Here is a 26,654-nt window from a genome sequence, read left to right as displayed (position 1 = left end):
CTATTGGGGGAGAGGACACATGCTGAAACAGACCCCCTTCGGGAGAGGACTCATACTGAAACAGAACCCCTGGGGAGAGGACACATACTTAAACAGACCACCTGGTGGAGAGGACACATATTTAAACAGACCACCTGTGGGAGAGGACACATACTGAAACAGACCTCCTGTGGTGGTGGGAAGGACACACACTGAAACAGATGACCTGTGGGAGAGGACTCCTACCGAAACAGACCACCCGTAGGAGAGAACACATACTGAAACAGACACCCTGGGGGAGATGACACAAACTGAATCAGACTCTCTGGGGAAGAGGACACTTACTGAAACAAACCACTTGGGGGAGAGGACATATCCTGAAACATACCCTTGGTGGAGAGGACACATACTGAAACAGATCCCACGGGGGAGAGGACACATTCTAAAACAGACCACCTGTTGTGGGGTAGAGGACACATACTGAAACAGACCACCTGGTGGAGAGGACACATACTGAAACAGACCACCTGTGGGAGAGGACACCTACAGAAATAGACCACCTTGGGGAGAGGACATATCCTGAAACATACCCTTGGTGGAGAGGACACATTCTGAAACAGATCACCAGGGGGAGATGACACAAACTGAAACATTCCCCCTGGGGAGAGAACACCTACTGAAACTGACCACCTGGGGGAGAAGAAACACACTGAAACAGTCCTCCTGCGGGAGAGGACCTATTCTGAAACAAACCACCTGGGGGAGGGGACACAAACTGAGACAGTCCACCTGTGGTGGGTTAGATGACACATACGGAAACAGAACTCCTGGGGTAGAGGAAACATACTGAAACAGACAACCTGGGGGTGAGGATACACAATTAAATAGACCACCTGGGGGAGTGGACACATCCTGAAACAGACCACCTGGGGGAGAGGACACATACTGAAACATACCTCCTGTGGTGGGGGAGAGAACACGTACTGAAACAGACCACCTGTGGGAGAGGACACCTACCGAAAAAGACCACCCGTTGGAGAGAACACATACTGAAACAGACACCCTGGGGGAGATGACACAAACTGAAACATACCCTTGGGGGAGAGGACACATCCTGAAACATATCCTTGGTGGAGAGGACACAAACTGAACCAGACCATCTTGGGGAGAGGACACCTACTGAAACAGACCTCCTGGGAGAGATGACACACACTGAAACAGGCTACCTGGGGGATAGCACACACTCTGAAACAGAACTCCTGTGGTGGGAGAGAGGACACATACTGAAACAGACCACCTGAGGGAGAGTTCACCTACCAAAACTGACTACCTGGGGGATAAAACACATACTGAAACAGACCCCCTGGGGGAGAGGACACAAAGAAACAGACCACCTGGGGGAGAGGACACATACTGAAACAGACCACCTGGGGAGAGGTTACATACTGAAACAGACCACCTGGGGAGGGGACACATACTGAGACAGACCTCCTGTGGTGGGGGAGAGAACACATACTGAAACAGACCACCTGTGGGAGAGGACACCTTCCGAAATAGACCACCCGTAGGAGAGAACACATACTGAAACAGACACCCTGGGGGAGAAGACACATCCTGAAACATACCCTGGTGGAGAGGACACACACTGAATAAGACCACCTGGGCGAGAGGACTCGTTCTGAAACAGACCACGTTGGCGAGAGGACACTTACTGAAACAGACCACTTGGGGGAGAGGACACCTATGAAACACAACACCTGGGGGAGAGGACACATACTGAAACATACCCCTGGTGGAGAGGACACCTATGAAACACACCACCTGGGGGAGAGGACATCTACTGAACAGACCCCCTGGGGGAGAGGACACCTACTGAAACAGACCTAATGGGAGAGATGACACACACTGAAACAGGCAACCTGGGGGAGAGGACACATTCTGAAACAGACCTCTTGTGGTGGAGGAGAGGACACACACAGAAACAGACCACCTGAGGGAGAGTTCACCTACCAAAACTGACTACCTGGGGGAGAGGACACACACTGAAACAGACCCCCTGGTGGAGAGGACACATAAAGAAACAGACCACCTGGGGTAGAGGACACATTCTGAAACAGACCACCTGGGGAGGGGACTCACACTGAAACAGACCTCCTGGGAGAGATGATACACACTGAAACAGACCCACTGGTGGAGAGGACACATAAAGAAACAGACCATCTGGGGGAGAGGACACATACTGAAACAGACCACCTGGGGAGGGGACACATACTGAATCAGACCACCTGGGGGAGAGGACACATACTGAAACAGACCACCTGGGGAGGGGAAAGATAGTGAAACAGACCACCTGGGGGAGAGTTCACCTACCAATACAGACTACCTGGGGGAGTGGACACATACTGAAACAGACCCCCTGGGAGAGAGGACAAACACTAAAACAGACCACCTGGGGGAGATGACACAAACTGAATCAGACCACACTCCCGAGAGGACACATTCTGAAACAGATCACCTGGGGAGAGGACAGCTACTGAACAGACCACCTGGGGGAGAGGACTCACACTGAAACAGACCTCCTGGGAGAGATGATACACACTGAAACAGACAACCGGTGGGAGAGGACACATACTGAAACAGACCACCTGGGTGAGAGGACACATACTGAAACAGACCACCTGGGGAGAGGACACATACTGAAACATACCCCTGGGGGAGAGGACACATATGGAAACAGACCCCCTGGGGGATAGGACACATACGGAAACAGACCCCCTGAGGGAGAGGACACATATTGAAACATACTACCTGGGGGAGAAGACACATACTGAAACAGGCCACCTGGGGGAGGACACATACTGAAACAGACAGCCTGGCGGAGAGGACACATAATGAAAAAGACCGCCTGGGGAGGGGACACATACTGAAACAGACCACTTGGGGGAGAGGACACATACTGAAATAGACCACCTGGGGAAGGGACACACACTGAAACAGACCACCTGGGGGAGAGGACACATACTGAAACAGACTACCTGGGGGAGAGGACACATACTGAAACAGACCACCTGGGGGAGAGGACACCTATGAAACACACTACCTGGGGAAGAGGACACCTACTGAAACAGACCACGTGGTAGAGAGTACACATACTGAAATATACCCATAGTGGAGAGGACACATACTGAAACAGACCACCTGGGGAGATGACACAAACTGAATCAGACCACACTCCCGAGAGGACACATTCTGAAACAGATCACCTGGGGAGAGGACAGCTACTGAACAGACCACCTAGGGAGTGGACACGTACTAAAAACAGACCACTTGGGGGAGAGGATGCCTACTGAAACAGAGGACCTGGGGTGAGAGGACATATGCTGAAGCTGACCCCTTGGGGGAGAGGACACATACTGAAACAGACCCACTGGGAGAGAGCACAGATTCTGAAACAGACCTCCTGTGGTGGGGGAGAGGACATATACTGAGAAAGACCACCTGAGGGAGAGTTCACCTACCAAAACTGACTACCTGGGGAAGAGGACACCTACTGAAACAGACCACCTGGTAGAGAGTACACATACTGAAATATACCCATGGTGGAGAGGACACATACTGAAACAGACCACCTGGGGGAGATGACACAAATTGAATCAGACCACACTCCCGAGAGGACACATTCTGAAACAGATCACCTGGGGAGAGGACAGCTACTGAACAGACCACCTAGGGAGTGGACACGTACTAAAAACAGACCACTTGGGGAAGAGGATGCCTACTGAAACAGAGGACCTGGGGTGAGAGGACACATGCTGAAGCTGACCCCTTGGGGGAGAGGACACATACTGAAACAGACCCACTGGGAGAGAGCACACATTCTGAAACAGACCTCCTGTGGTGGGGGAGAGGCCATATACTGAAAAAGACCACCTGAGGGAGAGTTCACCTACCAAAACTGACTACCTGGGGGAGAGGACACAAACTGAAACAGACCCCCTGTGGGAGAGGACAAACACTAAAACAGACCACCTGGGGGAAAGGACACCTATGAAACACACTACCTGGGGAAGAGGACACCTACTGAAACAGACCACCTGGTGGAGAGTACACATACTGAAATATACGCATGGTGGAGAGGACACATACTGAAACAGACCACCTGGGGGAGATGACACAAACTGAATCAGACCACACTCCCGAGAGGACACATTCTGAAACAGATCACCTGGGGAGAGGACAGCTACTGAACAGACCACCTGGGGGAGAGGACTCACACTGAAACAGACCTCCTGGGAGAGATGATACACACTGAAACAGACAACCGGTGGGAGAGGACATATACTGAAACAGACCACCTGGGTGAGAGGACACATACTGAAACAGACCACCTGGGGTAGAGGACACATACTGAAACAGACCACCTGGGGAGAGGACACATACTGAAAGAGACCCCATGGGGAGAGGACACATACTGAAACAGACCACCTGGGGAGAGGACACATACTGAAACATACCCCTGGGGGAGAGGACACATATGGAAACAGACCCCCTGAGGGAGAGGACACATATTGAAACATACTACCTGGGGGAGAAGACACATACTGAAACAGGCCACCTGGGGGAGGACACATACTGAAACAGACAGCCTGGTGGAGAGGACACATAATGAAAAAGACCGCCTGGGGAGGGGACACATACTGGAACAGACCACTTGGGGGAGAGGACACATACTGAAAAAGACCGCCTGGGGAGGGGACACATACTGAAACAGACAGCCTGGCGGAGAGGACACATACTGAAACAGACTACCTGGAGGACAGGACAACAACTAAAACAGACCACCTGGGGTAGAGGACACATACTGAAACAGACCACCTGGGGGAGAGGACACATACTGAAACAGACTACCTGAGGGAGAGGACACATACTGAAACAGACCACCTGGGGAGAGAATACACATACTGAAACAGACCACCTGGGGAGAGGACACATTCTGAAACAGACCACCTGGGGAGAGAATACACATACTGAAACAGTCAACCTGGGGGAGAGGACACATATTGAAACAGGTCACCTGGGGGAGAGGACACATACTGAAACAGACCACCTGGTGGAGAGGACACAAACTGAAACAGACCCCCTTAGGGAGAGGACAGCTACTGAACAGACCCCCTGGGGGAGAGGACACATACTGAAACAGACCTCCTGGTGGAGAGGACACGTACTGAAACAGACCTATTGGGGGAGAGGACACATACTGAAACAGACCACCTGGGGTAGAGGACACATACTGAAACAGACCACCTGGGGAGAGGACACATACTGAAAGAGACCCCATGGGGAGAGGACACATACTGAAACAGACCACCTGGGGAGAGGACACATACTGAAACATACCCCTGGGGGAGAGGACACATATGGAAACAGACCCCCTGAGGGAGAGGACACATATTGAAACATACTACCTGGGGGAGAAGACACATACTGAAACAGGCCACCTGGGGGAGGACACATACTGAAACAGACAGCCTGGCGGAGAGGACACATAATGAAAAAGACCGCCTGGGGAGGGGACACATACTGGAACAGACCACTTGGGGGAGAGGACACATACTGAAAAAGACCGCCTGGAGAGGGGACACATACTGAAACAGACAGCCTGGCGGAGAGGACACATACTGAAACAGACTACCTGGAGGACAGGACAACAACTAAAACAGACCACCTGGGGTAGAGGACACATACTGAAACAGACCACCTGGGGGAGAGGACACATACTGAAACAGACTACCTGAGGGAGAGGACACATACTGAAACAGACCACCTGGGGAGAGAATACACATACTGAAACAGACCACCTGGGGAGAGGACACATTCTGAAACAGACCACCTGGGGAGAGAATACACATACTGAAACAGTCAACCTGGGGGAGAGGACACATATTGAAACAGGTCACCTGGGGGAGAGGACACATACTGAAACAGACCACCTGGTGGAGAGGACACAAACTGAAACAGACCCCCTTAGGGAGAGGACAGCTACTGAACAGACCCCCTGGGGGAGAGGACACATACTGAAACAGACCTCCTGGTGGAGAGGACACGTACTGAAACAGACCTATTGGGGGAGAGGACACATACTGAAACAGACCACCTGGGGTAGAGGACACATACTGAAACAGACCACCTGGGGAGAGGACACATACTGAAAGAGATCCCATGGGGAGAGGACACATACTGAAACAGACCACCTGGGGAGAGGACACATACTGAAACATACCCCTGGGGGAGAGGACACATATGGAAACAGACCCCCTGAGGGAGAGGACACATACTGAAACAGGCCACCTGGGGGAGGACACATACTGAAACAGACCACTTGGAGGAGAGGACACTTACTGAAACAAACCACCTGGGGGAGACGACACATACTGAAACAAACCATCTTGGAGAGAGGACTCTTACTGAAACAGAGCACTTGGGGGAGAGGACATCTATGAAACAGACCACCTGGGGGAGAGGACACATACTGAAACAGACCTCCTGGGGGAGAGGACACATACTGAAACAGACCTATTGGGGGAGAGGACAAATGCTGAAACAGTCCACCTGGTGGAGAGGACACATACTGAAACAGACCTCCTGTGGTGGTGGAAAGGACACATACTGAAACAGATGCCCTTTGGGAGAGGACTCCTACCGAAACAGACCACCCGTAGGAGAGAACACATACTGAAACAGACACCCTGGGGGAGATGACACAAATTGAAACATACCCCTGGTGGAGAGGACACAAACTGAACCACACCATCTTGGGGAGAGGACACGTTCTGAAACAGACCTCGTTGGCGAGAGGACACTTACTGAAACAGACCACTTGGGGGAGAGGACACCTATGAAACACACCACCTGGGGGAGTGGACACATCCTGAAACATACCCCTGGAGGAGAGGACACCTATGAAACACACCACTTGGGGGAGAGGACAGCTACTGAACAGACCCCCTGGGGGAGAGGACACCTACTGAAACAGACCTCCTGGGAGAGTTGACACACACTGAAACAGGCAACCTGGGGGATAGCACACATTCTGAATCAGAACTCTTGTGGTGGAGAGGACACATACTGAAACAGACCACCTGAGGGAGAGGACACAAAGAAACAGACCACCTGGGGGAGAGGACACATACTGAAACAGACCACCTGGGGAGAGGGCACATACTGAAACAGAACACCTGGGGGAGAGGACACATACTGAAACAGACTACCTGGGGGAGAGGACACCTACTGAAACAGACCCCGTGAGGGAGAGCACACATTCTGAAACAGACCAAATGGGGAGAGGAAATCTACTGAAACAGACCCCCTGGGGAGAAGACACATACTGAAACCGACCACCTGGGGGAGAGGACACATACTGAAACAGACCACCTGGGGTAGAGGACACATACTGAAACAGACCACCTGGGGAGAGGACACATACTGAAACAGACCATCTTGGAGAGAGGACTCTTACTGAAACAGAGCACTTGGGGGAGAGGACATCTATGAAACAGACCACCTGGGGGAGAGGACACATACTGAAACAGACCTCCTGGGGGAGAGGACACATACTGAAACAGACCTATTGGGGGAGAGGACAAATGCTGAAACAGTCCACCTGGTGGAGAGGACACATACTGAAACAGACCTCCTGTGGTGGTGGAAAGGACACATACTGAAACAGATGCCCTGTGGGAGAGGACTCCTACCGAAACAGACCACCCGTAGGAGAGAACACATACTGAAACAGACACCCTGGGGGAGATGACACAAATTGAAACATACCCCTGGTGGAGAGGACACAAACTGAACCACACCATCTTGGGGAGAGGACACGTTCTGAAACAGACCTCGTTGGCGAGAGGACACTTACTGAAACAGACCACTTGGGGGAGAGGACACCTATGAAACACACCACCTGGGGGAGTGGACACATCCTGAAACATACCCCTGGAGGAGAGGACACCTATGAAACACACCACTTGGGGGAGAGGACAGCTACTGAACAGACCCCCTGGGGGAGAGGACACCTACTGAAACAGACCTCCTGGGAGAGTTGACACACACTGAAACAGGCAACCTGGGGGATAGCACACATTCTGAATCAGAACTCTTGTGGTGGAGAGGACACATACTGAAACAGACCACCTGAGGGAGAGGACACAAAGAAACAGACCACCTGGGGGAGAGGACACATACTGAAACAGACCACCTGGGGAGAGGGCACATACTGAATCAGACCACCCTCGCGAGAGGACAAATTCTGAAACAGAACACCTGGGGGAGAGGACACATACTGAAACAGACTACCTGGGGGAGAGGACACCTACTGAAACAGACCCCGTGACGGAGAGCACACATTCTGAAACAGACCAAATGGGGAGAGGAAATCTACTGAAACAGACCCCCTGGGGAGAGGACACATACTGAAACCGACCACCTGGGGGAGAGAACACATACTGAAACAGACCACCTGGGGTAGAGGACACATACTGAAACAGACCACCTGGGGAGAGGACACATACTGAAACAGACCCCCTGTTGTAGGGGAGAGGACACCTACTGAAACAGACCCCCTGGGGGAGAGGACACATACTGAAACAGACCCCTGGTGGAGAGGACACAAACTGAACCACACCATCTTGGGGAGAGGACACGTTCTGAAACAGACCTCGTTGGCGAGAGGACACTTACTGAAACAGACCACTTGGGGGAGAGGACACCTATGAAACACACCACCTGGGGGAGTGGACACATCCTGAAACATACCCCTGGAGGAGAGGACACCTATGAAACACACCACTTGGGGGAGAGGACAGCTACTGAACAGACCCCCTGGGGGAGAGGACACCTACTGAAACAGACCTCCTGGGAGAGTTGACACACACTGAAACAGGCAACCTGGGGGATAGCACACATTCTGAATCAGAACTCTTGTGGTGGAGAGGACACATACTGAAACAGACCACCTGAGGGAGAGGACACAAAGAAACAGACCACCTGGGGGAGAGGACACATACTGAAACAGACCACCTGGGGAGAGGGCACATACTGAATCAGACCACCCTCGCGAGAGGACAAATTCTGAAACAGAACACCTGGGGGAGAGGACACATACTGAAACAGACTACCTGGGGGAGAGGACACCTACTGAAACAGACCCCGTGACGGAGAGCACACATTCTGAAACAGACCAAATGGGGAGAGGAAATCTACTGAAACAGACCCCCTGGGGAGAGGACACATACTGAAACCGACCACCTGGGGGAGAGAACACATACTGAAACAGACCACCTGGGGTAGAGGACACATACTGAAACAGACCACCTGGGGAGAGGACACATACTGAAACAGACCCCCTGTTGTAGGGGAGAGGACACCTACTGAAACAGACCCCCTGGGGGAGAGGACACATACTGAAACAGACCCCCTGTGGTAGGAGAGAGGACACATACTGAAACAGACCCCTGGGGGAGAGGACACCTACTGAAGCAGACCCTCTGGGGGAGAGGACACCTACTGAAGAAGACCCCCTGGGGGAGAGGATACATACTGAAACAGACCCCCTGTGGTAGGGGAGAGGACACCTACTGAAACAGACCACCTGGGGGAGAGGACACATACTGAAACAGACCCCCTGTGGTTCGTTTTCAGACGGGATTTACTTGTTTTTGTTTAGTTTCAGTTAGTTTTCAGACTTTATTTAATCGTTTTAATTTCGTTTTAGTGTTAGGGACAATAAGTAGCCTTATGCATGGGAGGTTAGGATACAGCTGGTGTGCATTCGGAAAGTATTCAGACCCCTTGACTTTTTCCACATTTTGTTACGTTTCAGCTTTTTTCCCCTCATCAATCTTCACACAATACCCCATGGTGACAAAGAAAAACAGATTTTTAGGAAATGTTGCAAATTGATAAATAAATAAAAAACAGATATCATATTGTATTCAGACCATTTACTCAGTACTTTGTTCAAGCAACTAATGGCAGAGATTGTAGCTTTGAGTATTCTTGGGTGTGACGCTATAAGCTCGGCACACCTGTATTTGGGGAGTTTCTCCAAGTCTTCCTTGCAGATCCTCTCAAGCTCTGTCAGGTTTAATGAGGAGCGTCGCTGCACAGCTATTTTCAGGTCTCTCTAGAGATGTTCGATCGGCTTCAAGTCCGGTCTCTGGCCGGGCCAATCAAGGACATTCAGAGACTTGTCCCGAAGCCACACCTGCGTTGTCTTGGCTGCGTTGTCCTGTTGGAAGGTGAACATTCGCCCCAGTCTGAGGTCCTGAGCACTCTGGAGCAGGTTTTCATCAAGGATCTCTCTGTACTTTGCTCTGTTCACCTTCCCTCGATCCTGACTAGTCTCCCAGTCCCTGCAACTGAGAAACCTCCCCACAGCATGATGCTGCCACCATTATGCTTCACTGTAGGGATGGTGCAAGGTTTCCTCCAGATGTAACGCATGGCATTCAGGCCAAATGGTGCCATCTTGGTTTCATCAGAGTGAGAATCTTGTTTCTCATGGTCTCGCTCTTTGGAGCTCTGTCAGAGTGACCATCGGAGTCTTGGTCCCCTCCCTGATCAAGGCCCTTCTCCTCCAATTGCTCAGTTTGGCCAGGCGGCCAGCTCTAGGAAGAGTATTGGTGGTTCCAAACTTCTTCCATCTAAGAATGATGGAGGCCACTGTTTTCTTGGGGACCTTCAATGCTGCAGACATTTTTGTATCCTTGCCTCGATCTGTGCCTCGACACAATCCTGTCTCGGAGCTCTACGGAAAATTCCTTCGACCTCATGGCTTAGTTTTTGCTCAGACATGCACTGTCAACTGTGGGATCTTATATAAACAGCTGTGTGCCTTTCCAAATCATGTCCAATGAATTGAATTTACCACAGGTGGACTCCAATCAAGTTGTAGAAACATCTCAAGGATGATCAATGGAAACAGGATGCACCTGAGCTTAATTTCGAGTCTCATAGCAAAGGGTCTGAATACTTATGTAAATAAAGTATTTTCGTTTTTTATTTCTAATAAATTTGAAAAATTTCTCAACCTGTTTTTTCTTTGTCATTATATGGTATTGTGTGTAGATTAATTAGGAAAAAATGTAATTTGATCAGGCTGTAACGCAACAAAATGTGGAAAAAGTAAAGTGGTCTGATGCTTTCCCAATGCACTATATTCCAGTACTGTTTATTAATGTGTTGTAGACCTATAGCAGGGGTACAGCAGTACTATTTATTAATGTGTTGTAGTCCTATAGCAGGGGTACAGCAGTATTATTTATTAATGTGTTGTAGACCTATAGATGGGGTATTCCAGTACTATTTATTAATGTGTTGTAGACCTATAGCAGGGGTACAGCAGTACTATTTATTAATGTGTTGTAGACCTATAGCAGGGGTATTCCAGTACTATTTATGAATGTGTTGTAGACCTATAGCAGGGGTATTCCAGTACTATTTATTAATGTGTTGTAGACCTATAGCAGGGGTTTTCCAGTACTATTTATTAATGTGTTGTAGACCTATAGCAGGGGTATTCCAGTACTATTTATTAATGTGTTGTAGTCCTATAGCAGGGGTACTAGAGTACTATTTATTAATGTGTTGTAGACCTATAGCAGGGGTATTCCAGTGCTATTTATTAATGTGTTGTAGTCCTATAGCAGGGGTATTCCAGTACTATTTATTAATGTGTTGTAGACCTATAGCAGGGGTATTCCAGTACTATTTATTAATGTGTTGTAGTCCTATAGCAGGGGTATTCCAGTACTATTTATTAATGTGTTGTAGACCTATAGCAGGGGTATTCCAGTACTATTTATTAATGTGTTGTAGTCCTATAGCAGGTGTACTAGAGTACTATTTATTAATGTGTTGTAGTCCTATAGCAGGGGTATTCCAGTACTATTTATTAATGTGTTGTAGACCTATAGCAGGGGTACTGCAGTACTATTTATTAATGTGTTGTAGTCCTATAGCAGGGGTACTAGAGTACTATTTATTAATGTGTTGTAGTCCTATAGCAGGGGTATTCCAGTACTATTTATTAATGTGTTGTAGACCTATAGCAGGGGTACTGCAGTATTATTTGAGATGGTGTGGTCACACACATTTCCGAGGTGGCAAAGGTCTGGATGGATGTTGTCATTTATCGCCGTAGTAACAAACCCCCCACCTCGCAACCCATGCAGCCCCAAACTGTTCACACCCTTCTTGTTTGCAATGAGAAACATTTGCAGGTTTAAAGCTCATTTTCTGCAATTCTAAACATTTTCCACATCTTATGTGTGTTCATATGATACCAGGAGTCAAATCCTGACAAAATTCCCCAAAATAAAATGTCTCACCATCACTTTATTCTGAAATTGTTTGTGGGTTCTGTTCAGATTAACGTTGAGGTTGGTTGGGTTTTTCCCCCTTTTATCTCTGTTCCACACATTCTGCCATCTTCTGACACTAAAATACATTTGCTTTTGTCCTTTCCAGCAATGTACTCAAAATAATCCCAAATTGTTTTTTGCCTTTTGTGGTGTTTTTTTTTTACTCCTATGGTCTGTGCTGATGTCTTCCCTGTTAGCTAGTGTTAGCTAGTGTTAGCTAGTGTTAGCTAGTGTTAGCTAGTGTTAGCTAGTGTTAGCTAGTGTTAGCTAGTGTTAGCTAGTGTTAGCTAGTGTTAGCTAGTGTTAGTGATGCACCGACCAGGCCTATTTGAAACTATCTACTAGCAGCATTTACCCGCAAGATTCAGACACATCTGTCAGGTGGATGGATTATCTTGGCAAAGGAGAAATGCTCACTAACAGGGATTTAAACAAATTTGTGTGCGTATGGAACTTTCCTGGGATCTTTTATTTCAGCTTATTAAACATGGGACCAACACTTTACATGTTGCGTTTATATTTTTGTTCAGTGTATAATAACTTTAGTGGGAAGACATGACACTTTGTCATTATAGTGTAAACAAGTAGTAGTTTGGGTTTTAGATATTACAATAGGGTTAAAAGTCACTAGATGTCACGCCCTGACCTGAGAGAGCTGTTTTTCTCTGTTTAGTTGGGTCAGGGTGTGATATGGGGTGGGCATTCTATGTATTTTATTTCTATGTTTTGGCCGGGTATGGTTTCCAATCAGAGGCAGCTGTCTATCGTTGTCTCTGATTGGGAGCCATACTTAGGCAGCCTTTTCCCACCTGGGGTTTTGTGGGTAGTTATTTTCTGTTTTGTTATTCTGTGACCTGACGGAACTGTTTGGCTGTTTTCGGTTTGTTTCTTTGTTAGTGTTTTCATTGTCTAAATAAATAGAATGAACACTCACCACGCTGCGCTTTGGTCCCCTCCTTTTGACAGCCGTAACAGAACTACCCACTAGAGGTACAAAGCTAGTAGCCTGGATCCATTCCCTTTTGTACTGTCTTGCTATGGCAATTATCAGAATCTAAACGTCCACACAGCCACATTCTAGATTATTGGACCATTGGTTTTTATAGTTTTTGAATTCTTGCCAAGTGAGAATAACTTGAAAAAAAGGAGTTGGCAAGACAGTACACAACCAATTACCTTCAGAAGTCACATAATTAGTTAAATAAAGTCCACCTGTATGCAATCTAAGTGTCACATGATCTGTCACATGATCTCAGTATATATACACCTGTTCTGAAAGGCCCCAGAGTCTGCAACACCACTAAGCAAGGGGCCCCACCATGAAGACCAAGGAGCTCTCCAAACAGGTCAGGGACAGAGTTGTGGAGAAGTACAGATCAGGGTTGGGTTATAAAAAAATATATCCGAAACTTTGAACATCCCACAGAGCACCATTAAATCCATTATAAAAAAATGGAAAGAATATGGCACCACAACAAACCTAGCAGGAGAGGGCTGCCCACCAAAACTCATGGACCAGGCAAGGAGGGCATTAATCAGAGAGGCAATAAAGAGACCAAAGATAACCCTGAAGGAGCTGCAAAGCTGCACAACAGAGATTGGAGTATCTGTCCATAGGACCACTTTAAGCCGTACATTCCACAGATCTGGGCTTTACGGAAGAGTGCCCAGAAAAAACCCATTGCTTAAAGAAAAAAAGAAGCAAACACATTTGGTGTTCACCAAAAGGCATGGGAGGAGACTCCCCAAACATATGGAAGAAGGTACTCTGGTCAGATGAGACTAAAATTGAAGGACTTGAAGGAGCTGGATCAGTTTTGCCTTGAAGAATGGGCAACAATCCAGTGGCTAGATGTGCCAAACTTATAGATACATACCCCAAGAGACTTGCAGCTGTAATTGCTGTAAAAGGTGGCTCTACAAAGTATTGACATTGGGGGGTGAATAGTTATGCGCGCTCAAGTTTTCCGTTTTTTGTCTTATTTCTTGTTTGCATCTTCATAGTGGTAGGTATGTTGTCTAAATCAAATGATACAACCCCCCCAAAATCCATTTTAATTCCAGGTTGTAAGGCAACAAAATAGGAAAAATGCCAAGGGGGATGAATACTTTCGCAAGCCACTGTATACCTTTAGGGATCTTGTAGATGACTTCTCCAGGCTGTCTCAGGTTTCGTAGAAGATAGTCACTGTGGACGTTGATAGCCATGCCCAGGAGAAACAGGGTTGAACCTGGTAAAATAAACACTTGGTTTTTATTTGAATCAATGGTAGAAAGCTGCGGTGAAGAATTTGTCAACTATCTGCAAGTCCATCGATTTAAGGGATGCGCTCACCAAAATGACATAATGGTTTCCTTACCCTGTAAGCAGTCTATGGCCAAGGTATGACTGCAAATCCATGCTTGGTTTAGTTTGCCTGGCACTGTTTCGACATGCTAACGTTTTACCATTCGTGACACAAATCCCATTCATGTCATGGGACCGATATTAGCATTGTTGATGCATCATATTCAAATCATCTATAAGTGACTTTGTTAAACTTCTCAATCAATTTTAGATACTTTTGGATGATTTGGACATGATGCCCCCCAAAAAAAGGTCATATCGGTCCCATGACCTGAATGGGATTTGTGTCACAAATGGTAAAACATTAGCATGTGAATGCAGCGCCAGGCAAACTAAACCAAAGCATGTAATTTGGGTGAACTATCTATTTAAGTTCTAATCACTTTTTGAGGAGAATCATTGTAGTGTGAAAACATTGTTTGCTATAACAACAACTACAACACCAAGACTTTTAAGTGTTGATTAAAAGAAACATCTTGATCAATTAGTAAACTCAGGTTTATCTCTTGACCCTCAGAAATGTTTGTACCAATGAGGAAGCGTGTGTCAGAGGTCCATGTGGGGTGGTAGTGGGCACAGTGGACCAGGTAGTGACTCTGTGTGAACCCGTTCAGACTGCAGAACACCCCCGCCTCTATCATGACATGGAGGGGAAACGGTCGTCCTCGCATCAGCACCGAGTACACAAACGTCCTGGCAGCATGGGAGGGAAAAAGAAGAAGGAGTGAAAATAAGTACATGACAGGGTAGAAACTACACTGAGTGACAGGTTAGGAACTACACTGAATGACAGGGTAGAAACTACACTGAGTGACAGGTTAGGAACTACACTGAATGACAGGGTAGAAACTTCACTGAGTGACAGGTTAGGAACTACACTGAATGACAGGGTAGAAACAACACTGAGTGACAGGGTAGAAACTACACTAAGTGACAGGTAAGGAACTACACTGAGTGACAGGGTAGGAACTACACTGAGTGACAGGTTAGGAACTACACTGAGTGACAGGTTAGGAACTACACTGAATGACAGTGTAGAAACTACACTGAGTGACAGGTTAGGAACTACACTGAATGACAGCGTAGAAACTACACTGAGTGACAGGGTAGACTCTACACTGAGTGACAGGGTACAAACTACACTGAATGACAAGGGTAGAAACTACACTGAGTGACAGGGTAGAAACTACACTGAATGACAGGGTAGAAACTTCACTGAGTGACAGGGTAGAACTACACAGAGTGTACAAACATTAGGAACACATGTTCTTTCCATATCATAGACTGACCAGGTGAATCCAGGTGTAAGCTATGATCCCTTTTTCATGTCACATGTTAAATCAACTTCAATCAGTGTAGATGAAGGGAAGGAGACAGGTTAAAGAAGTATTTTTAGGTCTTGAGACAACTGAGACATAGATTGTGTATTTGTGTCATTCCGTGGATGAATGGGCAAGACAATAGTGCCTTTGAATGTGGTATGGTAGTAGGTGCCAGGCGTAACGGTTAGAGTGTGTCAAGAACTGCAACGCTGCTGGGTTTTTTCACGTTGGACAGTTTAGCCTGTGTGTATCAAGAAGGGTCCACCACCCAAAGGATATTCAGCCATCTTGACAGAACTGTGGGAAGCATTGGACTCAACATGGACAAGCATCCCTGTGAAACTCTTTCCACACCTTGTGGAGTCCATTCCCTGACCCATACATAATGCATTCATAAGCAGTACATAATGCATTCATAACCTATACATAATGGATTCATAACCCATACATAATGCATTCATAACCTATATATAATGCATTCATAACCTATACATAATGCATTCATAATCCATACATAATGCATTCATAAACCATACATAATGCATTCATAAGCAGTACATAATGCATTCATAACATATACATAATGAATTCATAACCCATACATAATGCATTCATAACCCATACATAATGCATTCATAACCCATACATAATGCATTCATAAGCAGTACATAATGCATTCCACAAGTTTACATTTTTTGTTGTCACAGTGATGTCATGTGTTTAAGGTCCTAGCTCAGTCGATAGAGCATGACGCTTGAAACGGCAGGATAGTGAGTTTGATTCCTGGGAAATGAATGCACGTGTGACCATGTTGATTTGGATAAAATCGTATACTAAATGGCATGTAATATTGTTAAAGTCACTTGTACTTAAATGATCAATGTGCAGTTGTTGATACTGTTGTGTCACCACATGGATAGAATAGAATGGAAACAGTTCATCTGTTTCTTGTATGTGTTGGGGGCAGTGCTTGACCTGAGTTTATTCCATGTATACCAAATCAAATTGTATTTGTCTCATGCGCCGAATACAACAGGTGTTGACCGTGAAATGCTGACTTACGAGCCCTTAACCCATCTTCCTCGACTTTCTTCACTGCCTCAACGTATGACAACTTCTACACTACTCTGACCCTGGAAACCTCAACCTGCCTCTCTCGCACGGGACATTTCTGATCCCCAGCCCCATGGGCACCCCTACAATTAATACATACCACTACTTTCCCCAATACTACACATTTCTTTGTCTCATGCCCTTCTGCACACTTCTAAAAACCTTGGACCATCCCTCCTACACACTGCTGCCACATGCCCATAAGCTTGACACCTGTAACATCTTAATTTTATTCGGGAACATACGCTTGTAGAGTATAACTTATATAGCCTAACTTCACTTTGACGGGTAAAGACTCAACATCAAAACTCAAAAGAACAGACAACGACTCTTCTGTTTCACCACCCTGTGTGCGTCGCATCAAACGACGAGCATCATATACACCGGGAATTGTTCCTCTCAGCTGGTCAACTTTAAAATTTACTGCCCTTTTCTTGAGAGGGAAACAATTCACTTCTCTTGCCCCCATTTGTTTTACTCCGAGCGCATTCTCCCTCTGACCAATAGAAAAACAAACAATTATCACTAGACCACTTCTAGTTACCCTCACCGATTCCACATGACTCAACTCTTTTTTTCAACCACCATGAAACCACAAAAGGATCAGCCAACAGGCAAGAGTCCACTTTTTCCAAAACCTTCACTTCTACTGTCACAGACTCATCTTTTTCCTGATCCTTGGTGCATACCTCTGTCTCCGATAACTTCACCACACCTACCACCTCCGATATTTCACCCTCATTCACTTCCATTTCTCCTCCTCTGTCTTCAGCTCCCTCTGTTTACATTTTCTACCGTTCTTCTTTAACAAACCATCTCCCTTTTGTCCACCATTTTTATCCGACTCAAGCTCACCCTCTTCTTCCCTCTCTCGCTCTTAGACCTCCTCTCTCTCTCTTTTTCCCTCTATTCCTCCTCCGTTTCCAAGTATTCGTCTCCTTATGATAATACTGCACTACTCCTGCCAACCATCTTGTTCTTGCTTTCTCTCGGGACTCCATTTTCCGCCGAGGCGCCTGCCCTCCTCCCTCTCCTTGTCTCTCTCCCCCAACCCTCGATATTTCAACCTGCGTGTCCTGATCGCTTATGGTGTGGGTGAACAAAATCAACGTGCGCTCGATGGCGTGCACTCGATGGCGTGCGGAAGCGTGCGTCCGGTTTGGTCAGCATGTTATAAAAATATGACCCAGGATGACAGCCTCACCCAAACCTCCTCGCCCTCCTGACCGACGTGTTCAATGCTTCCTTCAGTACTCCCCACTTGGTAAACAGTTTGACCACATCATTAAAAAACAAGTACATCTTGATCACTGATTCACAATTGGAAAAGACGTTTAAAGTACTCCCACGGGTAGTCTTCAGACCCGCCCCCAACATCAGTCACATGGTGGTGAGGTCTGATCTTCCACCAGTGCCACGTAGAAGCTTTCTAGACAAAGTGCAGGATGGTAACTATAGATGTGGCCGATGTACCCAGTGTAACTTCACTAACAAATGCACAATGTTCAATCAACCGATTACGGGCCAGACCATTAAGATCAAGGGCATCATTACATGTTCCACAAAAAAATTGATTTAAACTCAGCAAAAAAAGAAACGTCCCTTATTCAGGACCCTGTCTTTCAAAGATAATTTGTAAAACTCCAAATAACTAAACAGATCTTCATTGTAAAGGGTTTAAGCACTGTTTCCCATGTTTGTTCAACGAACCATTAACAATTAATGAACATGCACCTGTGGAACGGTCGTTAAGGCAATAACAGCTTACATACGGTAGGCAACTAAAGTCACAGTTATGAAAACTTAGGACACTAAAGAGGCCTTTCTACTGACTCTGAAAAACACCAAAAGAACGATGCCCAGGGTCCCTGCTCATCTGCATGAACGTGGCTTAGGCATGCTGCAAGGAGGCATGAGGATTGCAGATGTGGCCAGGGCAATAAATTGCAATGTCCATGCTGTGAGATATCTAAGACAGCGCTACAGGGAGACAGGACGGACAGCTGACCGTCCTCGCAGTGGCAGACCACGTGTAACAACACCGGCACAGGATCGGTACATCTGAACATCACACAAGAGCCCGGGTCTCAATCCCATTGAGCACATCTGGGACCTGTTGGATCGGAGGGTGAGGGCTAGGGCCATTCCCCCCAGAAATGGCCGGGAACATGCATGTGCCTTGGTGGAAGAGTGGGGTAACATCTCACAGCAAGAACTGGAAAAGCTGGTGCAGTCCATGAGGAGGAGATGCACTGCAGTACTTAATGCAGTTGGTGGCCACACCAGATACTGACTGTTACTTTTGATTTTGACCCCCACCTTTGTTCAGGGACACGTTATTCCATTTCTGTTAGTCACATGTCTGTGGAACTTGTTCAGTTTATGTCTCAGTTGTTGAATCTTGTTATGTTGATACAAATATTTACACATGTTCATTTTGCTGAAAATAAACGCAGTTGACAGTGAGGACTTTTTTTTTTTGCTGAGCTTGCCTGATCAAATGTATTTGTGATCTATGCTATGTAGGAAAAACAAAACGAGCTCTGTAAACAAGGATAGCAGAACACAGGAGTAAGAATATTAAGTCTCTACCTTTATCCAATGTAAATAACAGAAATTCACATTTTACTACATAAGTCCGAATCCAGGTGGTGAGTCACATATCAGGACCCTGTGGCTGCGCATGTCATGGAGGCTCGTCACAATATTAGCTCTTTGAGATACGTTGGTATCGAACATGTTAAGGCTCCTAGGAGGGGGGGAGATACTGATAATCTATTATTGAGAAGAGAATTGTATTGGATTCCCTGTTTGTGTACCATGTCTCCTAGAGGTCTGAACCATGAGTTTGATATCAGACCATTTCTAACCTGAAAATGTTACTTTACTTTGATTTCCCTTGCCTTCCAGGTTACCCACTTGGTCATTTTGTAGATATATATTATTTTCTGGAACCATTACATGTACCCATCTCATTGTTATTTAATTATTAGAGATATACAAATGTTTTTTACACCCACATGCGTCATGTCCGTAATGGTTATGTGAGGTGAAATGAGTATATTTGGGGATGTGAACACACAGTGTGGTTGACCAGAGTGTGTTTCACCCACTGTGAAACCACAAATGGATCAGCCAACAGGCAAGAGTCCACTTTTTCCATAACCTTCACTCCTACTGTCACAGACTCATCTTTTTCCTGATCCTCGGTGCATACCTCGGTCTCCGATAACCACCACACCTACCACCTCCGATATTTCACCCTCATTCACTTCCATTTCTCCTCCTCTGTCTTCAGCTCCCTCTGTTTACATTTTCTACCGTTCTTCTTTAACAAACCATCTCCCTTTTGTCCACCATTTTTATCCGACTCAAGCTCACCCTCTTTTTCCCTCTCTCGCTCTTAGACCTCCTCTCCCTCTCTATTCCCTCCATTCCTCCTCCGTTTTCCAAGTATTCGTCTCCTTATGATAATACTGCACTACTCCTGCCAACCATCTTGTTCTTGCTTTCTCTCGGGACTCCATATTCCGCCAAAGCGCCTGCCCTCCTCCCTCTCCTTGTCTCTCTCCCCCAACCCTCGATATTTCAACCTGCGTGTCCTGATCGCTTATGGTGTGGGTGAACAAAATCAATGTGTGCTCGATGGCGTGTGCTCGATGGCGTGCGCAAGCGTGCGTCCGGTTTGGTCAGCATGTTATAAAAATATGACCCAGGATGACAGCCTCACCCAAACCTCCTCGCCCTCCTGACCGACGCGTTCAATGCTTCCTTCAGTACTCCCCACTTGGTAAACAGTTTGACCACATCATTAAAAAACAAGTACATCTTCATCACTGATTCACAATTGGAAAAGACGTTTAAAGTACTCCCACGGGTAGTCTTCAGACCCGCCCCCAACATCAGTCACATGGTGGTGAGGTCTGATCTTCCACCAGTGCCACGTGGAAGCTTTCTAGACAAAGTGCAGGATGGTAACTATAGATGTGGCCGATGTACCCAGTGTAACTTCACTAACAAATGCACAATGTTCAGTCACCCGATTACGGGCCAGACCATTAAGATCAAGGGCATCATTACATGTTCCACAAATTTTTTTATTTAAACTCAGCAAAAAAAGAAACGTCCCTTATTCAGGACCCTGTCTTTCAAAGATAATTTGTAAAAATCCAAATAACTTCACAGATCTTCATTGTAAAGGGTTTAAGCACTGTTTCCCATGCTTGTTCAATGAACCATTAACAATTAATGAACATGCACCTGTGGAACGGTCGTTAAGACACTAACAGCTTACATACGGTAGGCAACTAAGGTCACAGTTATGAAAACTTAGGACACTAAAGAGGCCTTTCTACTGACTCTGAAAAACACCAAAAGAACGATGCCCAGGGTCCCTGCTCATCTGCATGAACGTGGCTTAGGCATGCTGCAAGGAGGCATGAGGATTGCAGATGTGGCCAGGGCAATAAATTGCAATGTCCATGCTGTGAGATATCTAAGACAGCTCTACAGGGAGACAGGACGGACAGCTGACCATCCTCGCAGTGGCAGACCACGTGTAACAACACCGGCACAGGATCGGTACATCTGAACATCACACAAGAGCCCGGGTCTCAATCCCATTGAGCACATCTGGGACCTGTTGGATCGGAGGGTGAGGGCTAGGGCCATTCCCCCCAGAAATGGCCGGGAACATGCATGTGCCTTGGTGGAAGAGTGGGGTAACATCTCACAGCAAGAACTGGAAAAGCTGGTGCAGTCCATGAGGAGGAGATGCACTGCAGTACTTAATGCAGCTGGTGGCCACACCAGATACTGACTGTTACTTTTGATTTTGACCCCCACCTTTGTTCAGGGACACGTTATTCCATTTCTGTTAGTCACATGTCTGTGGAACTTGTTCAGTTTATGTCTCAGTTGTTGAATCTTGTTATGTTCATACAAATATTTACACATGTTCATTTTGCTGAAAATAAACGCAGTTGACAGTGAGAATACTTTTTTTTTTTTGCTGAGCTTGCCTGATCAAATGTATTTGTGATCTATGCTATGTAGGAAAAACAAAACGAGCTCTGAAAACAAGGATAGCAGAACACAGGAGTAACAATATTAAGTCTCTACTTTTATCCTTTTATCCATAACAGAAATTCACATTTTACTACATAAGTCCGAATCCAGGTGGTGAGTCACATATATGGACCCTGTGGCTGCGCATGTCATGGAGGCTCGTCACAATATTAGCTCTTTGAGATACGTTGGTATCGAACATGTTAAGGCTCCTAGGAGGGGGGGAGATACTGATAATCTATCATTGAGAAGAGAATTGCATTGGATTCCCTGTTTGTGTATCATGTCTCCTAGAGGTCTGAACCAAGAGTTTGATATCAGACCATTTCTAACCTGAAAATGTTACTTTACTTTGATTTCCCTTGCCTTCCAGGTGACCCACTTGGTCATTTTGTAGATATATATTATTTTCTGGAACCATTACATGTACCCATCTCATTGTTATTTAATTATTAGAGATATACAAATGTTTTTTACACCCGCATGCGTCATGTCCGTAATGGTCATGTGAGGTGAAATGAGTATATTTGGGGATGTGAACACTCAGTGTGGTTGACCTGTGTGTTTCACCCACTGTGAAACCACAAATGGATCAGCCAAAAGGCAAGAGTCCACTTTTTCCAAAAACTTCATTGCTAATGTCACAGACTCATCTTTTTCCTGATCCTCGGTGCATACCTCGGTCTCCGATAACTTCACCACACCTACCACCTCCGATATTTCACCCTCATTCACTTCCATTTCTCCTCCTCTGTCTTCAGCTCCCTCTGTTACATTTTCTACCGTTCTTCTTTAACAAACCATCTCCCTTTTGTCCACCATTTTTATCCGACTCAAGCTCACCCTCTTCTTCCCTCTCTCTCTCTTAGACCTCCTCCTCCCTCTATTTTTCCCTCCATTCCTCCTCCGTTTTCCAAGTATTCGTCTCCTTATGATAATACTGCACTACTCCTGCCAACCATCTTGCTCTTGCTTTCTCTCGGGACTCCATACTCCGCTGAGGCGCCTGCCCTCCTCCCTCTCCTTGTCTCTCTCCCCCAACCCTCGATATTTCAACCTGCGTGTCCTGATCGCTTATGGTGTAGGTGAACAAAATCAACGTGCGCTCGATGGCGTGCCCTCGATGGTGTGCGCTCGATGGCGTGCGCAAGCGTGCGTCCGGTTTGGTCAACATGTTATAAAAATATGACCCAGGATGACAGCCTCACCCAAACCTCCTCGCCCTCCTGACCGACGCGTTCAATGCTTCCTTCAGTACTCCCCACTTGGTAAACAGTTTGTTCACATCATTACAAAAACACTGGTACATCTTGATCACTGATTCACAATTGGAAAAGACGTTTAAAGTACTCCCACGGGTAGTCTTCAGACCCGCCCCCAACATCAGTCACATGGTGATGAGGTCTGATCTTCCACCAGTGCCACGTAGAAGCTTTCTAGACAAAGTGCAGGATGGTAACTATTGATGTGGCCGATGTACCCAGTGTAACTTCACTAACAAATGCACAATGTTCAATCAACCGATTACGGGCCAGACCATTAAGATCAAGGGCATCATTACATGTTCCACAAAAAAATTGATTTAAACTCAGCAAAAAAAGAAACGTCCCTTATTCAGGACCCTGTCTTTCAAAGATAATTTGTAAAAATCCAAATAACTTCACAGATCTTCATTGTAAAGGGTTTAAGCACTGTTTCCCATGCTTGTTCAATGAACCATTAACAATTAATGAACATGCACCTGTGGAACGGTCGTTAAGACACTAACAGCTTACATACGGTAGGCAATTAAGGTCGCAGTTATGAAAACTTAGGACACTAAAGAGGCCTTTCTACTGACTCTGAAAAACACCAAAAGAAAGATGCCCAGGGTCCCTGCTCATCTGCATGAACATGCCTTAGGCATGCTGCAAGGAGGCATGTGGACTGCAGATGTGGCCAGGGCAATAAATTGCAATGTCCATGCTGTGAGATATCTAAGACAGCGCTACAGGGAGACTGGACGGACAGCTGACCGTCCTCACAGTGGCAGACCACGTGTAACAACACCTGCACAGGATCGGTACATCCGAACATCACACAAGAGCCCAGATCTCAATCCCATTGAGCACGTCTGGGACCTGTTGGATCGGAGGGTGAGGGCTAGGGCCATTCCCCCCAGAAATGTCTGGGAACATGCATGTGCCTTGGTGGAAGAGTGGGGTAACATCTCACAGCAAGAACTGGCAAATCTGGTGCAGTCCATGAGGAGGAGATGCACTGCAGTACTTAATGCAGTTGGTGGCCACACCAGATACTGAATGTTACTTTTGATTTTGACCCCCACCTTTGTTCAGGGACACATTATTCAATTTCTGTTAGTCACATGTCTGTGGAACTTGTTCAGTTTATGTCTCAGTTGTTGAATCTTGTTATGTTCATACAAATATTTACACATATTAAGTTTGCTGAAAATAAACAAAGTTGACAGTGAGAGGACGTTTCTGTTTTTGCTGAGTTTACCTGATCAAATGTATTTGTGATCTATGCTATGTAGGAAAAACAAAACGCGCTCTGAAAACAAGGATAGCAGAACACAGGAGTAACAATATTAAATCTCTACTTTTATCCAATGTAAATAACAGAAATTCACATTTTGCTACATACAGGTTGATGGAGCATCAACATCAACCCGTACCTGATCCACTAGAGTCTCTTTTGTAGTGATTCTGTTGTTTCAACTGGATGAACATGATTGTCAAACAAATAGTCTCTTGGCATAATACGGGAATAAGGATTTCATTATCAAATAAATGCCTAGCTTTAGCAAAATCCTCATTAAACATGTCAAGTAGTTTATTCTTGTTAGTCACATCCATTGAATTTGAGGTCAATTTCAGCAGAAGACCAAAGGAGTTTGTGTTAGCATTCATGGATTTAATGGTTTTCCATCATTTCGTGGGGTTATTGAGGTTTGCCTTGGTAGATTCATAATAGAAACTAGATTTGCATTTTTGTATTAACAAAGTGCACTTATTTCTCAGTGCCCTGAATAACTGCCATTCAGCCCGAGAATGACCCTTTCCGGCTTTGGCCCATTGTGTACTTCGTTTATGGATCCAATCAGATAATTCCCCTGTAAACCAGGGATTGTCTCTACCTTTTACCTGGTACTTTTTGAGAGGGGCGTGTTTATCACAGATAGTAGAAATAATAGAATGAAAATAGAAGAATGCCTCTTCGATATCTGGAATAAGCACAATCCTATCCCAGTTGCATGCATAAAGTTCATGCAGGAATGTCTGCACACAGAACTGCCTAAAATTTCATTTGACTATGAACCGACAGGGCACTTTGGGGATGTTGGTGTCTCTAATACAAGCAACTGCACAATGATCACTTAAATCATTAGCGAAAATACCAACAGGCCGAGTATTTATGCCGGATTGATTTGATTGTTTGTTAGAGTAACACCAATAAGTGTTGACTTGGAGATGTCTTTTGGATTGATTGAGTCTTGTGACTTGCATTTATAATTTGAGTAAAATGTAGTATATTGCACAGTCCTCTTCTGGCCTCGGAGTTTGGAGATAACCAATCCCAGTTTAAATCGCCCATAAGAACCATTTCACCCCCCCCAACCACGCGTCAGTTCAGCCAGAGAATCCAGGGATTCTACTTTTGCAGATGGAAATCTAAGTTCACAGCTTTGAATAATTGCAGCTTCAATGCTAAAAACTCAAACTGTTTTGGTTTAGATAAAAACCTCAGTAATCACATATCTGTCTTTAATATAGATGGCTATACCTCCCCCCTTACTTTGTCTGTCACATCTATAAACATTATAACCATCCCAAGCCTACAGACTGATTTAGAACAGATTTCTTAAGCCAGGTCTCGGACAGCACTAAGACATCTGGGTCAGCAGTGTGTACCCAGACTTGTATCATGTCCAATTTTGGCATTAAACTCTTCACATTAATATGCATCAGTCCCAACCCTGATCTAGTTTTTAAATCATTTGGAGTGGGAAGTTCATCCATAGCCAATGGGTCTGGGTTTGGGTGAATGTTTCCTGATCCATAGCCAATGGGTCTGGGTTTGGGTGAATGTTTCCTGATCCATAGCCAATGGGCCTGGGTTTGGGTGAATGTTTCCTGATCCGTAGCCAATGGGCCTGGGTTTGGGTGAATGTTTCCTGATCCATAGCCAATGGGCCTAGGTTTAGGTGAATGTTTCCTGATCCATAGCCAATGGGTCTGGGTTTGGGTGAATGTTTCCTGATCCATAGCCAATGGGCCTGGGTTTGGGTGAATGTTTCCTGATCCGTAGCCAATGGGCCTGGGTTTGGGTGAACGTTTCCTAATCTGTAGCCAATTGGCCTGGGTTTGGGTGAATGTTTCCTGATCCATAGCCAATGGGCCTGGG

At 46.1% G+C, this 26,654-nt stretch overlaps 1 protein-coding gene across 1 annotated transcript in view; it reads right to left on the bottom strand.

The window, feature by feature from the left end:
• Positions 1-26,654, bottom strand: part of LOC106590888 (3-oxo-5-alpha-steroid 4-dehydrogenase 2) — a 65,295-nt gene that overhangs the window by 34,025 nt on the left and 4,616 nt on the right. Inside the window, exons 2-3 of the mRNA XM_045702276.1 lie at positions 15,275-15,438; positions 14,528-14,629 (exon numbers count right to left, since the gene is read on the bottom strand). Of these exons, the coding sequence (XP_045558232.1) occupies positions 14,528-14,629; positions 15,275-15,438 (266 nt within the window). The remainder of the gene's footprint in view (positions 1-14,527; positions 14,630-15,274; positions 15,439-26,654) is intronic.

The sequence above is a fragment of the Salmo salar genome, chromosome ssa19, assembly GCF_905237065.1.
Source record: "Salmo salar chromosome ssa19, Ssal_v3.1, whole genome shotgun sequence".
Taxonomy (NCBI): domain Eukaryota; kingdom Metazoa; phylum Chordata; class Actinopteri; order Salmoniformes; family Salmonidae; genus Salmo; species Salmo salar.
The sequence above is the reverse complement of the archived record's forward strand: the minus strand, read 5'-3'. Positions and strand labels throughout refer to the sequence as shown.